Source organism: Phlebotomus papatasi, chromosome 2, assembly GCF_024763615.1.
Source record: "Phlebotomus papatasi isolate M1 chromosome 2, Ppap_2.1, whole genome shotgun sequence".
Classification (NCBI taxonomy): Eukaryota; Metazoa; Arthropoda; class Insecta; order Diptera; family Psychodidae; genus Phlebotomus; species Phlebotomus papatasi.
In genome coordinates this window covers 13,790,536-13,804,250 of record NC_077223.1, presented here as the reverse complement: position 1 = coordinate 13,804,250, position 13,715 = coordinate 13,790,536, and the positions used below count along the sequence as shown (strand labels likewise).

At 31.5% G+C, this 13,715-nt stretch overlaps 1 protein-coding gene across 2 annotated transcripts in view; it reads right to left on the bottom strand.

Annotated features, from left to right (window-relative positions):
- LOC129803854 (uncharacterized) overlaps positions 1-13,715 on the bottom strand; it is a 147,513-nt gene that overhangs the window by 54,970 nt on the left and 78,828 nt on the right. For both annotated transcript variants that reach the window (XM_055850669.1, XM_055850670.1), the window contains exons 3-6: positions 11,721-11,867; positions 11,557-11,618; positions 11,236-11,349; positions 5,430-5,560 (exon numbers count right to left, since the gene is read on the bottom strand). In XM_055850669.1, coding sequence (XP_055706644.1) covers positions 5,430-5,560; positions 11,236-11,349; positions 11,557-11,618; positions 11,721-11,867 — 454 coding nt within the window. The remainder of the gene's footprint in view (positions 1-5,429; positions 5,561-11,235; positions 11,350-11,556; positions 11,619-11,720; positions 11,868-13,715) is intronic.

Genomic DNA, 13,715 nt, shown 5'->3' with positions numbered 1-13,715 from the left:
ACGTAGGCGGCTGGATTTTCCAGAAGACGTTTCCTCGATGACCGCCAAATGCCTTTCACCAAATCCACTGAGGCAGTGAAACACACTTTTCACCTTCACCAATTATTTTATTTACAAGTATTTCTCCACTACTAGACTGAACACAGTTTAACTCTACGTCACTGTCGTTTTTCTGTATTTTAAAGTTAATATTTTTATAATAATTTCACTAAATAAACTAATAACTTTTCTCCTCACGTCTCTTTGCAAAAATCAAGTCTTACGTAACTCTCTGACTCGTTCCCCCTCATTCCCCTACTTTCTTTCCAGCTGATCTTATTCACCACTTTTTCCTCCTTCTCTCTCCCTCCATGCATATTCAAAATCCAACCGTCTTTTGTCTCTTATTTTTAAGAGATCTCCTATAGAATGGAAATTCTATACAATTACTAATGAAAATTAGTTGATAGGGTGATTATTATCAAATATATTTAAAATAGTTCTTATAAATCTTAAAATATTTTACTCATAATAAATTTATTAGTACTGAGGACATAAGGCAATATTTACGTGGATAAGTTTCGGCAATGATTTCATAATGGTTTCATATAATTATATTTGCTTGTGTTAATTAAATGAAATCAATATCCCAACTAATATTGGTCATTAATTCCTTTTAGTTCTCACAACTAATGCAAATAAATGGGCCTATATTTTCATAAATTTCTGACAACTATTTCAATGGTAGAGAGTGGTTTTTTACTTATGTGTTGAAGCTTTTTCGAGGTCTATAGTAACCACAACTAATATGATATAGTTATTACAGCCAATAATATGGGTATTAACCACATTTATTTAGTTATTGGAACTAATATGTTATAGTACCCGTTACTAATCTAATTTAGTTATGATAACTAAATGAAAAATATACTGTAACTAATATTGGTCAACTATTTCATTTAGTTCCTTACCTAAATATATGGATAGGTCTATGCTTATTATATTTTATAGTTTCCATAACTGTATATGAGATAGTTGGGACTAATTTTTTCTAAGAGTGAGTTTTTTCGTATAAACTAAGTATCAAGAAAGATTTAGAGAAAAGTACAATGAGTGTTGTAGTATCTCTCATTGAAGGGATTACGTGAGTCATGAACACAACATTTTAAAAACTGAACCGTTGTGATCTCGATTTTGAAACACGTATTTTGCAATGAAAACATTACTCAGAGTAGGTTCATCGAAAGTTAAAAAAATATTTACTATTAGTACAAGAGTTAAACTCGTAGAATGAAATTTATATATTTGGGAGTATTTTATACAAAAACAGAGCATTTTAGGTGAATTTTACACAAGTTTCGTATTGTTTCAGAAAGATTCCAAAAATAAGGTTCAAAACAAATTATTTATTCACAATTGATCACATTGGTTACAAGATTGACTAATTACTCAATAGATTTACTTGAAGTTGTTTTTGATTCAACTAATTTTTGACAAATAGAGTTAATTAACTAGTAGTAAAAGCAATAAAAACCAATTTGAAGAAAATACTATAACACAATTCTCTCTTCTAAAAAAATATATGTATTGAAGATTAGCAAGATGAGAATTAAAATTTCTCAAGCGGTGTTAAATCTATCATTATGTAATTATCTATCAATATTATAGCAGCAATAACATTTCAGATTTCGCTCTTTCGAAAGTTAAAAAAAAACTCAATGATCCAAATTTTATTTGCAATTTGTGTTTCAAAGTGTTGATGATTGTGGCGGAAATTGCTGAGATTAATTATTCAAGATGGGTATCTTAGCACCAAAGAAAAAGAAAATAGGTGTTAAATTTCAGATGCGATACATTAATTTGTAATGAGGTGAGAGGAGATTGAATTTGATACATTTCCGAGATCTTGTGAATTACAAATTATTTCCCACAGCGACTTCCAATTAATCGTATAGCATCTACCAGTGCTGTGTATCTCATGTTCAATTAATGCAGAAAATTCAGCCAGTGACACTGTGAATGTTACATTGATGCTGGGGGATAGGGGATGTTCTGTTCCTGAAGTACGACACTTTCCCAAGACGAAGGGAGAATTCGGAGGTAAATCTCTGCAATAAATTTCCATGTGCAATGTTCAAAAATCTCAGGCAATAAATTATCCAGGGGTATTTCTTTTATCTTATTAATTTTGATACAGTGAATAAGTCGGAATTTTACATCTACTTATGCTCCATCTCGTGTTCCTTCGTCCCATCGTTATTCTTTATGATTATCTCATGGAAGTGAAAGGAGGGCAAGAGCGGTATGCTTGGTGTGTTTTGGGCTAAATAACACTACGAAAACTACTCCGAAGAGACATGCTTTTAAATAAGCGTTGAAAGAACTTCTTGAGGATTTAGAACCAGTATTATACTCAAATTCGACTTGAAGCTTTTTTTTTTAAGTAAAAATGCAAATAAATGCTAATAGTAATTAAATCTTTAGATTCAATTCTAAAGTGGAAGTAAATCAATCTGAAAGTGGAATTGAATCAATAGCAGAAAATGATATTATCAATCCCAAAAACAGGTAGCATCAATCCAACGATTTTATACCCCAGTTCCAAAAAATTCTAAATAAATGGAATTGTTACCCAAAAATTGGTTGAAAGACAAACAAAATTATTGAAAAACTTTAACTTACTCAAAGGCTGTAATTTTTAGCTCACATTATCATGAAAAAACACCGAGGTGTTCTAGAATTTATTTAATTTCAGAAATTAATCAAAAAATATTCTTATATGTTCTAGAAATCCCAATATATATCCTAAAAATTCTAAAAATATTCCTAAAAATCAATTGGGGAGATATTGTTTTATCAGCGTAATACATCGGTGTATTACTCCGTTTTTATTACCCCAGTGTATTACGGTATTATGTATATAGCTATAAATGGGCCCTTGGGATCAATGCATTTTATTTCAGAAAAAAAAACAAATTAAAAAACCAATCTGGATTTAAGAAAAAGCAATCTAACGAGTTCAGGAATATAATCGGGAAGTATTTTATATTCCGTCTGATTTATTTCTTAAAATACCACTTACATGAAAATCAATCCCAAAATGTTTTAGAATAAGTAACATTTTCCAAAAATTAAAATAAGAAATCAGTCTTAAAATATGTTGAAATCAATCCCAATATTTCTAAAATATCTAATCCTAATCTCGATCCTAATAGTCTTATTTCTTTCCAAAAAATGTACGTACATATGCAATTTTTCAATCCCACACTTTCTAAAAATTTAAAATAATTTAGTGTAGGCATAAACCTACGTGAAATGCAATACACTCAGTCCCGGCATTATGCACTTCGAGATTATGCACCTGACGGTATTATGCACATATAATTATGCAAGTTTGCCTAGCATTGGGAGTCAATGCATGAAATAACTTTTGAAATGCGCCTGAATGTATACTATATTGCGACGCGGGAAATATGGAATCACTGTGGTTTTTTTTTGCAGAATAAAACTATAATTTCTTTTATTAAGGTAAAATTTTTAAATATTCTAACCATTTATTGAAGAACCCTGGCCAAAAAATACTGTTTGTTAATGCATTTCTAATAAACATTTAATCTCTTTGCTCTGACTACTTTTACTCCGCGCGAAAATCGTTCCACGGCCGATTTATTCAAAAGGAAGCCCCTGTGGGTATGCAAATTTTCTCGATGCATAGTGCCATTTCGCGCGTGTGTGCATAATTCCGGGACTGAGTGTAAACAGTAGAGGGTTCCGGAAGTCATCGGGAAACTAACAATCATTCAGGGAAACACATCAACTATCTCCAGAGCTTTCGGCTCGGTCCCCACTTACACTGCACTTTAACAATTCTTCTCAACTTTTGGCACAATATTGATATATTTTCTTTTTTCTTGGATTCTGCTGGGAGTCTTTCTTTGTTATTACTTGGGAACACTCCCCATGTTATATCAAAATTGTGCCAAGACTTGAGAAAAATTGTTAAAGGACATTGTAAAGTAGTGCCCCTTTCCCTCATGCATTGTTGCAATACTGGTCAAAAACCCTGAACGAGTCTCGAGGAAAAATTTGCAAGACTTGACCACTGACGAAGGCTTGGAGACCGAGCAGAAAGCTCTGGAGATAATTTATGTGTTTCCCTGAGCGATTGTTAGTTCCCTGACAACTTCCGGAACCCCCTAACTGTTGATAAAATAATGTACACTGAGGGAAATCCGAAAAAGTTAAAATAACATTCCGGAAATGTTAATTTTACCCTACAGTATTGATCCAAAATCGGTGTAAATATTACATTTTTAGGTTATTAGGGGTTAAAGGTACCCTTTTTCATGTTAATTTTACCCTTAAAAAGGTGTAAAATTAACATTAAAAAATGTTGATATATTTTTACACCTAAAAAGTGTTAAAATTATGAGGAAAAAATGTTAATCGCACGCTCTTTTTTTTCTTAGTGTAGTGTCTATTCTGCTTTCTTCTGGATGATGGATTAAAAATCACTTGAAAGACGAATTTCAAAATTTCTGGATATTATATATTCTGAATTGTATTTACTTATTTTGAAAATAAATCCTTCAAAAATCAATGACATGCAACCGAATTTTTAAAACGTAATTTTACCAAAATGACAGGCTCAGCTAAATCGTGAAACATACTCGATAATGCTTAATAAGTGTAGAAAGGATCCCTATATAAGTGTTGAGTCTGGTGTTGCTACCAACACTCATTTGACGTTGCTGATAGCACTCACTTTTTTCTGAGTAAAGGTGGATTTCCTTTTAAATGGTTAAGAAAAAAAAGAATAATCTTCATGTGATTATAGATGGTGTATTTCTCTGTTTTTGTCGTGAGCTTCTTTTAATGAAGTGGTGCGAGAGGCAGCGAGTTCTTTTTCCTTTGGGGAAGACCAAAACCACACAGAAAAACATTCTTTAATAGGCATGTGGATTTACATAATTTGTTAATAAAACTTATTCAATTTAGATGGGATTACCATAATGACACCCTATTTAGTGGAAGTAAAATATTTCTCTTCAGATGAGACATTAATTAACTCTTGTGCATATTCCCTTTTTGTGGGGGTGGAGGAGGGATCTATGACTAAAAAGTTGACAAGACTTTGGGTTGCCAAATTCCTCATCAGCTCCACTAAATGTGTGTAATACTCTTGTTTTCTCACCCTTCAGCTTGGCAATTTTCCCAAAATTTTCACTTGGAAAAGACATTGTGGAGTCGTTGGACTACCGTATTATTATTAATTACTTTGTGTCACTTTCACTCATTTAGCTACTAAAACCCTTTTGTCATTTGGTAACATCAACAATGCCAAAATTACCTTCAAAGAATGATTTTCCGGAGAAGAGCGACACTATTCTGAAATACTATACATTATGATGTAGGAATATATTATATAATTTTATTTATGTTGAACTTACTGTGTGCAAATCGTGTCGATTGAGCTTCGACAAGTGCAGAATATTCTTGACACTTCCATCCGGAAGAACTTGAAAAGAGTCATCGAGTAGTGCATGTTCCTTCCACCATGATACACGAGGAGGTGGAACTCCTGCAAGGAAAAAGGAGAAAATGTCTGAAATATCTCTCAATTTCCGTCATGTGGAGTACTTTAGTAAACTTTTCACACAAGTATTTTATCAATAAAAGAAAGCATTTGCATGAATGTCGTTTGGAAATTATTTTTATTGAGTTCTGATTTTGAAAAATTTAGAATAACATTTTCAATATCAATATCAATAGAAAACATTTTCAATGTTTTCTAATTGTTTTTAAATGAAATTTGCATATGAAAATATTATTATTATTTTTTTAAATAAATTTTGGTACGAAATTATCAGCAAAACCAAAAAAATTGCTTTAGGGGAAAGTACTCTCCCTTCGAACGTTCATACCTTCGAATAATGTGAATTTTCTTCAAGTTTTTCTAAGAGACTTAATATTTCTATTAAATATTAGTTAGCTTATTATCAATTATTGATAACTATGTGACAATCATGTGGAAGCCTCTTAGGAAAGGTAGAGAAAATTCACATTATTCGAAGGCATGAACGTTCGGAGGGAGAGTACTTTCCCCTACACATTTTTTGCATTTTTTAAAACTAACTTTATGAAATAACGAATCAAAAAGTTTGTAATTTGTTGCACAAGAACAAAACAATATAAAATAGCCATAAATAGGTGGACTGTGCTAAATTTTGAGCAGCTTGCAATATCGGACACTCGTCATGTTTCTTAAAATTCCATTTTTTGTTTTCTTTTACATCTTTTAGAGTTGTAAAAAATAAAACGAACTAGATCCTGTAGAAAAATCCTTAGAGGAATTTCGACATGGCAAGAAACATTGAGAAACATTGTGTCCGATATTGCATACAAAGCAACATCAATATCTTTATTCATTTCTCAATGTATAGTGAATTATTTTACATTTAGAGAAAACAAGGAAAAATAATTACTTTACAAAGTTACACTCAACATTCTGAACAGGAAATGATAAAGGATTTCAATTTAAATATTACATATTAAAAATATTCCGGTTCGATTACAGAACATTAAGTGTTTGTATGTAATTTGTGCGAAATTTGGTACAGTATCCATATGGAGTTTGAAATATAAGTATTTTCAAAGAAGACAGCAAGTTAAATTAAGTGATTTATAAATCGGTTTAAAACGGTTTTGGACCGATATACGGTAAATGATGCGAAAACACTTTCGATATATAGCATTTAAGATACGAATTCCAGCATTTCGCCAAGCATGGGACGTTTTTACACTCATTTTTAGAACCATACACATTCAACGTTTTCAATATTTGTAAATAAGATGTACAAAAAAAATTTAAAAATAATACATAAATGCTAAACAAAGTTATTATTCTTATTAAAACAAAATATAAATTTATTAACACTATTTATAGAGTTTTTTTTTCGGTTTTTTCTGTAGAAACTCTATTAAGGAAAAGTACATTGCCTTTTTTATGTTTGAAAATTTTTCATTCTAATTCATGACGTGGAAATTTTTCAGAGAACCGCGAAAGATATGCTGTGAAATAGTTGCAATATATTAGAAGAATTATTGCATACTCTGCAGACGATAACACTATATACTAAATAATTTCAAGTTTTACCAAGTGAAAATTCCACCAGCAATTAATGTTAAATTCTCCGTCGTCTTTTCCAACAGCACGTCTCGAAACACCACGAAAATTTTAGTGTTATCACATTTATTCAATTTTTCGTGTAAAATTTATTATTCTAATTAAATTTCATCTTGGCAATTTTCACACACTCCACTCTCATTTCTAATATTCCATCCATTTAATTTATTCATTGTGCTGTAAAATATTTCTTTACCAATTTCCACGGGTGTGTGTTATTTGATTAAAGGTGGAAAATTGAAGAGAAATCGAAAAGCAGCTAAAACGAATCTCGCGGTAGGAAACGTTGGAAAAATACGAAACTTTTGCCATACGTTTGCTGAGAAAATCATGAATTTAATTCAAACTGGATGTTCAGGATTTCCCAAAAGGAAAATTTCTCAAATGAATTCAATTTCAAATGAGAATTTTGTATGAAACAGAATTTATTCACAGCTGAACAGAGTTGAAAATTTAGGATTTTAGCTTTAATTAAAGTTTATGTATTTAATGTACTTTGTAAAAATTTTGGTACTTCTTAAATTATATTTTTTTGAATGAAGATAGCAATACTGAATAAGCTTTGCTAATTCTTATGCCATGTTTAATTTTTAAGATTTTTGGACCAAAATATTAGGGTCAAAATTATTGATTTAGTAATATTGAACACATTAATTAAAGGGGCGTGGTCTATTTGCCACAAGTAGCAATTTTGGACTTATCAATAGGTATAAATTGATAAAATTATTTATTAGATGGTTTCAAAAAATTTAAGGCACATATCAATACTGAAAGTTCGGAAATTTATATTATAATTACCTATAGTTTGTTAATGGGGCGTGGCCTTATGAGTGAATACTTTCAAAAGGCATTTTCTTAAAATTTTAAAAATAAAAGAAGGGTTTCTACTTCCAAGGACTACTGTTCATAAAGATCCATTCGAGGATATTTTGGAAAGAAATTAATTATGGCAATTTTACAATCATTATACGATTAAATTTGTTACTATGGAGCTTTTATAAAATTCAATATTAAACAAATAAAAAAACAAATAAACAAATGAACATACAAGCATTTAAATAAATGAAAAATTACAAATATATATACAGTATCGGCCAAAAGTTTATTGACAAAGTCAGGGTTAGGTGGGGCTACTTTGAGCAGTGAGGCTATATTGATATATGGTTTTTTTTGCCTATTTCTGGAAACTGGGTTTTAACGTATTGCAATTTAGATAGGCATAACAATTGTGGTTCTAAATAAAATGATTGTAATGACTAGCTTCATTTAGGAATAGGCGAAAACCATATATCAATGTAGCCCAACAGCTCAAAACAGCCCTACCTCCCCCTATGTTCGAGAAATCAGCTGGATAAAATGATAGGAAAAAATGCTTTTTTTTAAATTTTCTTTTCGCAAATGAGTTGCCTGTAATCCATAGATGTTATTTACGTTCAAAAAAATTAATTAATTTATTTAATTTCAAAAATAATTCATTTCCAAAAGTTGATAATTTTTCATTGTCCAAAAGTTTCTTGACAAATTTGAAAAAGTGGCTCAAAATGGTAAAATATGTTCAATTAACATCCTGTTACCAGTTTTATTATTATGAAATTGTGTTATTTAAGAGGCAAATAGTTAGTTTTCACTTTCCTAAAATTTTTAGTGGTCATAAAAGTCATAAAAGCGATGATAAATAATAAAGAAATAAAGTGTTTTTTGTAACTTTATAATTTAGATTAAAAGGGCGAGGTAAATTTTTTTTTAAGACGGGAAATCATTTAAAGAAACTCCTAGAAGGAATTTGCGTAGTCAATTTTTTAATTTTATGAAAAATCTCGACAGGACATACATAAAAGACATAAAAGTGTGAAAATTTATGGTGATGTCGCACGAGTACATTTTAAAAACGTTACCGGCATATCCATGGTTTCGACTCTGGTTGAAAACCACATTCCTCTCATTCAGTAATAAACTTTCCGATTTGAGAGTTCTCTCCGGTTGAGGTTTTTCCTTTACCGATTCGAAGGTATATCAGAGAAAACTTACCAAAAAAACCCGTTGGAAGTTCGAAAGTTTAAACCGACGAGTTACACAAAAATGAGCAAGTCCATAAAAATTACATTTATCTTAAAAATTATAATTCAAACATGCTGCCCTGAAAATTAACAAAACTACACTAAAATTCACTTTTTGCAAAAAACGTTTTCACACTGTTGTTGACGATTGAAGTGTCAAGAATTTCGAAATTCGAAATGGCAGAACAATCAGCGCTAAAACGGCGAGTACGTAAACTTGCACTTTAGGTTTCCGGTAGACTTTTGAAAAGGTCTCGCTTGGCTTTGGAGTGCATTTGTCTCTTCGAAAGGTTATTACTGAACAGAGCCATTGTAAGTATCACTGACAGTGACTTCATTGATATCTGTTCTAAAGTTCAAAATCAGTTGGTTACTGAAGAGAAACAGGCTCCAAATATTACAAAAATTAAGCGAAAATTGAGAAAAGTGATAAGAATTATTGGGTGACTTCTAGGATTTCAGGTAAGGAAGCTCAATCTGAATGGTTCTCTTTCAGAATTTATAAAAAACCTTTTAGTATAGTCTGAAATTTAACATTTTACATTCAACTCGTCGCGTCGGTGTCGGTCGATCAAATTTAGGGAATTCATATTTGGAGAGCTTAAGGGGAAGGCTTTCAGACTTCGCACACATTCTGGCTGCGAGCACTTCATATTTTTCCCATATTCCTTCAATGAATTTGACCTTATGGCAATATATTTTAATAGATTCAGATTTAGATTCATTAAAGGAATGTGGGAAAAATGTGAAGTGTTCGAAGATAAGAGTATGTGCGAAGCTTGAAAGCCTTCCACTACTGAATTTTCATTCTCAATCTAAGGGTATCTACACACTAAAAGCAATTTTGGTAAAAAATTGCCTTAAAAAAAATGATAATTCTGCATATAATTAGGAGAAAGTACTCTCCCTTCGAACGTTCATGACTTCGAATAATGTCAATTTATTTTATTTTGCTTAACCCTTTAAGGACGACAGAGTCGAAAATTGGAGGTCAGAAAAAATCACTTTTCCTGATTTCCTTTTTCCGTCCTTGACGTCCTGAAAGGGTTAAGAGACTTACATCAATAATTGATAATAAGCTAACTCACATTTAATGTAAGTCTCTTAGGAAAAGAGAAAGAAAATTCACATTATTTGAAGGAATGAACGTTCAAAGGGAGAGTACTTTCCCCTATAGGGGACATTTTGTTTAATCCTTTAAGGACGAGAAGGTCAAAAATTGGGGGTCAGAAGCAAAATTTAGAGCAAAATACAACTTTAGAAGGCCATAGGAAAAATTTCATTTTTGGGTCACCGATGAACAAATAGTCCTTAACCCTTTAACGACGAGACACTTTTTAAGGACTGAAAATCAACATTAAAAATTAAACTAAAAAACATTATCAATGATAAGTCTTACATATAACCTTGGAAAGTTCAACAGAGTCTGATTCGGTGTATTTTGTGCTTCTATGAACTATAGGGACAAAAATAGCCCAAAAATTTAAGTAATTTTTCTGACAATACCAATGAATAATATTTTTCGCCTTAATGAAAAATATTACGTATGAGTATTGTAGTTTTTATTGCCAAAAGGGTTTTGCTTAAAAAAAATTAGAAGTATAAAAAATAAATAAAATCAATTATGAATTTGAGAATTTAAAAATTCGCTTTTTTTGAGCTTAAATATTTACTACTTAGCAAATAGCTAATGACTTGCAAAAAATATTCTAGGTTCCTTCAACCTTCTACTTTACAATTATGTACAAACATAAGAAAAAAATTACTTTAGGCAGTCAGGAAAAATTATTTTCTTTATGGGACATCGGTGTTCCAATCGTCCTTAAAGGGTAAAAAAGGTTAAAAAGTATTTTTTTAATTGCTTTTGGTGTGTAGAGGCCTTAAGAGAAAATGTGTATCCTTGTTCTAGATGTGCAACAACTCTGTGAGTGCATGTATAGCAGATTTTAGAATCCCTGAAGAGTGATTGTTTGGGAAATCTGGAAACAGTGAGGAACAGGGCTTGATACTTACCACCACTTGACAGACAGGTGATGTTGATTGTGGCCTGTTCTCGGTATGGGCCAATCGTGTGGTCAGCAACCGCAGCGCCCTGATCGTCGAGAACGGTGAGGTGAGTCGGTGGCACTGAAATGAGAGGACACAAATTGACTGCCTGGCCAAGAGCTCACTGTGAGAAATTGAAATTCTAAGATAATTATGACCATAAGCTTTGAGACGTTCTCCCATGAGATTCGATAATTCCAGGAGATGCTCCACTTTGGACATGTTGACACATTAATTGCAAATGCAAATGAATCGCTTGGGTCAGTGAGAATGGGATAAGATACTCACCCAACACTGTTAAGTTGATGCGAGAATTTCTTGTGGGCGACTTGTGAAAATCCACCCGACATCTTATATGCGCCAGTAACCGTTTTTCAAGTGGGATGAAAATTAAAGAAGGAATTTAGTTAATTATAGAGCAGGAAAATGCAAAAGTTTCATGAGATGGTCACCTGTAGAGGCCAGCATCTTCTCTCTTGACATTTCTCAGTCTCAGTGCTGGAGGACTTGAATCGTAATGGAAGTGAGCTTTTGACTTCAGCACCAACTCATCTGCCCAGTGGACGCCTTGATGGAGAGGCCTCATTCGGGCATCGAACCTGAAAACACGCATTAGAACCAATCACACTCAAAATTCTCAATCCTCTAGGATTTGCCATTCGGAAATTCTCAAGAGACAATACAACATGTTCGGCATTTTATTATCCCTTAATAGCTTTACTTTAAATCTCTCAGCCTCTTTTAATATAACATCATTCGACCCTCGAAAGCATATTTATTACGTAACGTAATGTAAAATCCTTTTCTTATCGAACATGTCTTTTATGCCCATTAAAATGCAATGTCACAGTAACTAACCAATCATTTGATATATGCAATGCATGAATAATAATTGTATGTTACATTGTGAACAACACAGCTTTACAGAGCTTGCAAATCGATAACGACGCATTTTACCCAACACCAATAATAAGCTTTTAGCACACTTTCTATTATGATGCATACATAAAACAACCATGCACCAAATGTGCTTCAAGTACTTCGTTTTGTATTCTCTGCAACGTTAAACAGTTGGCAAGCCGCGTAGATTAAACTATCGGAAATTTCAGAACAAGAGAAAGAGATTAATAGTCAAAAGTTAATTATTCATTTGAATGTATGGATAATGCTCGAAAAGTGGAAAGTTAATGTGTTCTATATTAAATATAAATTTTCCCGAGAAGTTGTGAGTACTAAAAGTTTGATTATTATTTTAGGATTTCTAAGAATTCATACTGAAACAGTTTACGCTCAATGTATAATTAACCTTGCAATTATACTTTAATCAAGATAAAATAATCGAATTTAGCTTAAATTTTATTTAATTTTGTTTTGGTATTATCTTCTGAAAGTTTCAAGGAGTTTCAAAAGCAAAATTGTTATATTATGGAACTAAAATGTCTAAAGGTTTTATAGTCAACATTTAAGGATATGAGTGTTTGTAGACGCTTATGTGCTCCTTAAAAGTACACAATTTTATTTATAAGAGTCACTCTTTCGAACAAAGGTTGATACAAGAATGTTTTAAGAGTACAGAGCTCATAAATAAAGATTTCTAAAAGATACCACGGGGATGAAAATATTTCTTCTATGCTACCATAATTTGTTTTCGACTTTTGTTGCAGTTTACGTTACTTAACCCTTTAACGACGAGACACTTTTTACGGACCTAAAATCAACAATAAAAATTTAACCGATAAACAAAATCAATCAAACGTCTTACATCTGACTTTAGAAAATCCAGCAGATTCTGATTCGATGCATTTTTTACCTCTACGAGAGATGGGGACAAAAATACCCCAAAAACTTAAGTAATTTTTCTGACAATATCAATGAATAATAATTTTCAGTCTAATGAAAAATAATATGTATGAGTATTGTAGTTTCCTTTTCCAAAACGGTTTTGCTTAAAAAAAATTGGAAAAATAAAAAAATAATTAAAATAATTTTTCAATATGAAAATTTAAAAATTCGTCATTTTTAATCTTAAATATTTACTATATAGCAAATAGCTGGAGACTTGCAAAAAATATCCTAGATTCCTTCAATCTTCTACTTTGCAATTACGTACAAACATAAGAAAAATATAATTTCAGGTAGTCAGGAAAAATTATTTCCTTTATGGGACATCGGTTTTCCAAACGTCCTTAAAGGGTTAAAGGAATTTTAAAAAACAGCTAATAAGTTAGAAACACTTCACGCAATGGTCGAATTTAAGAGAGTTATGCAAAATACAATGAAAAGTTCACCTTGCGTAGTAAAATTTGAATGAGTTATTTTTCTGAAGCATGCACTCCACAATCTTAACTGCGTAAAATTTCATTTGTATTAGTTCTTAATAGAAAATACAGAAAATAAATGGATGATTTAAAAAAAAATTAAAAAAGAAAAACGTTGAAACTATTGTA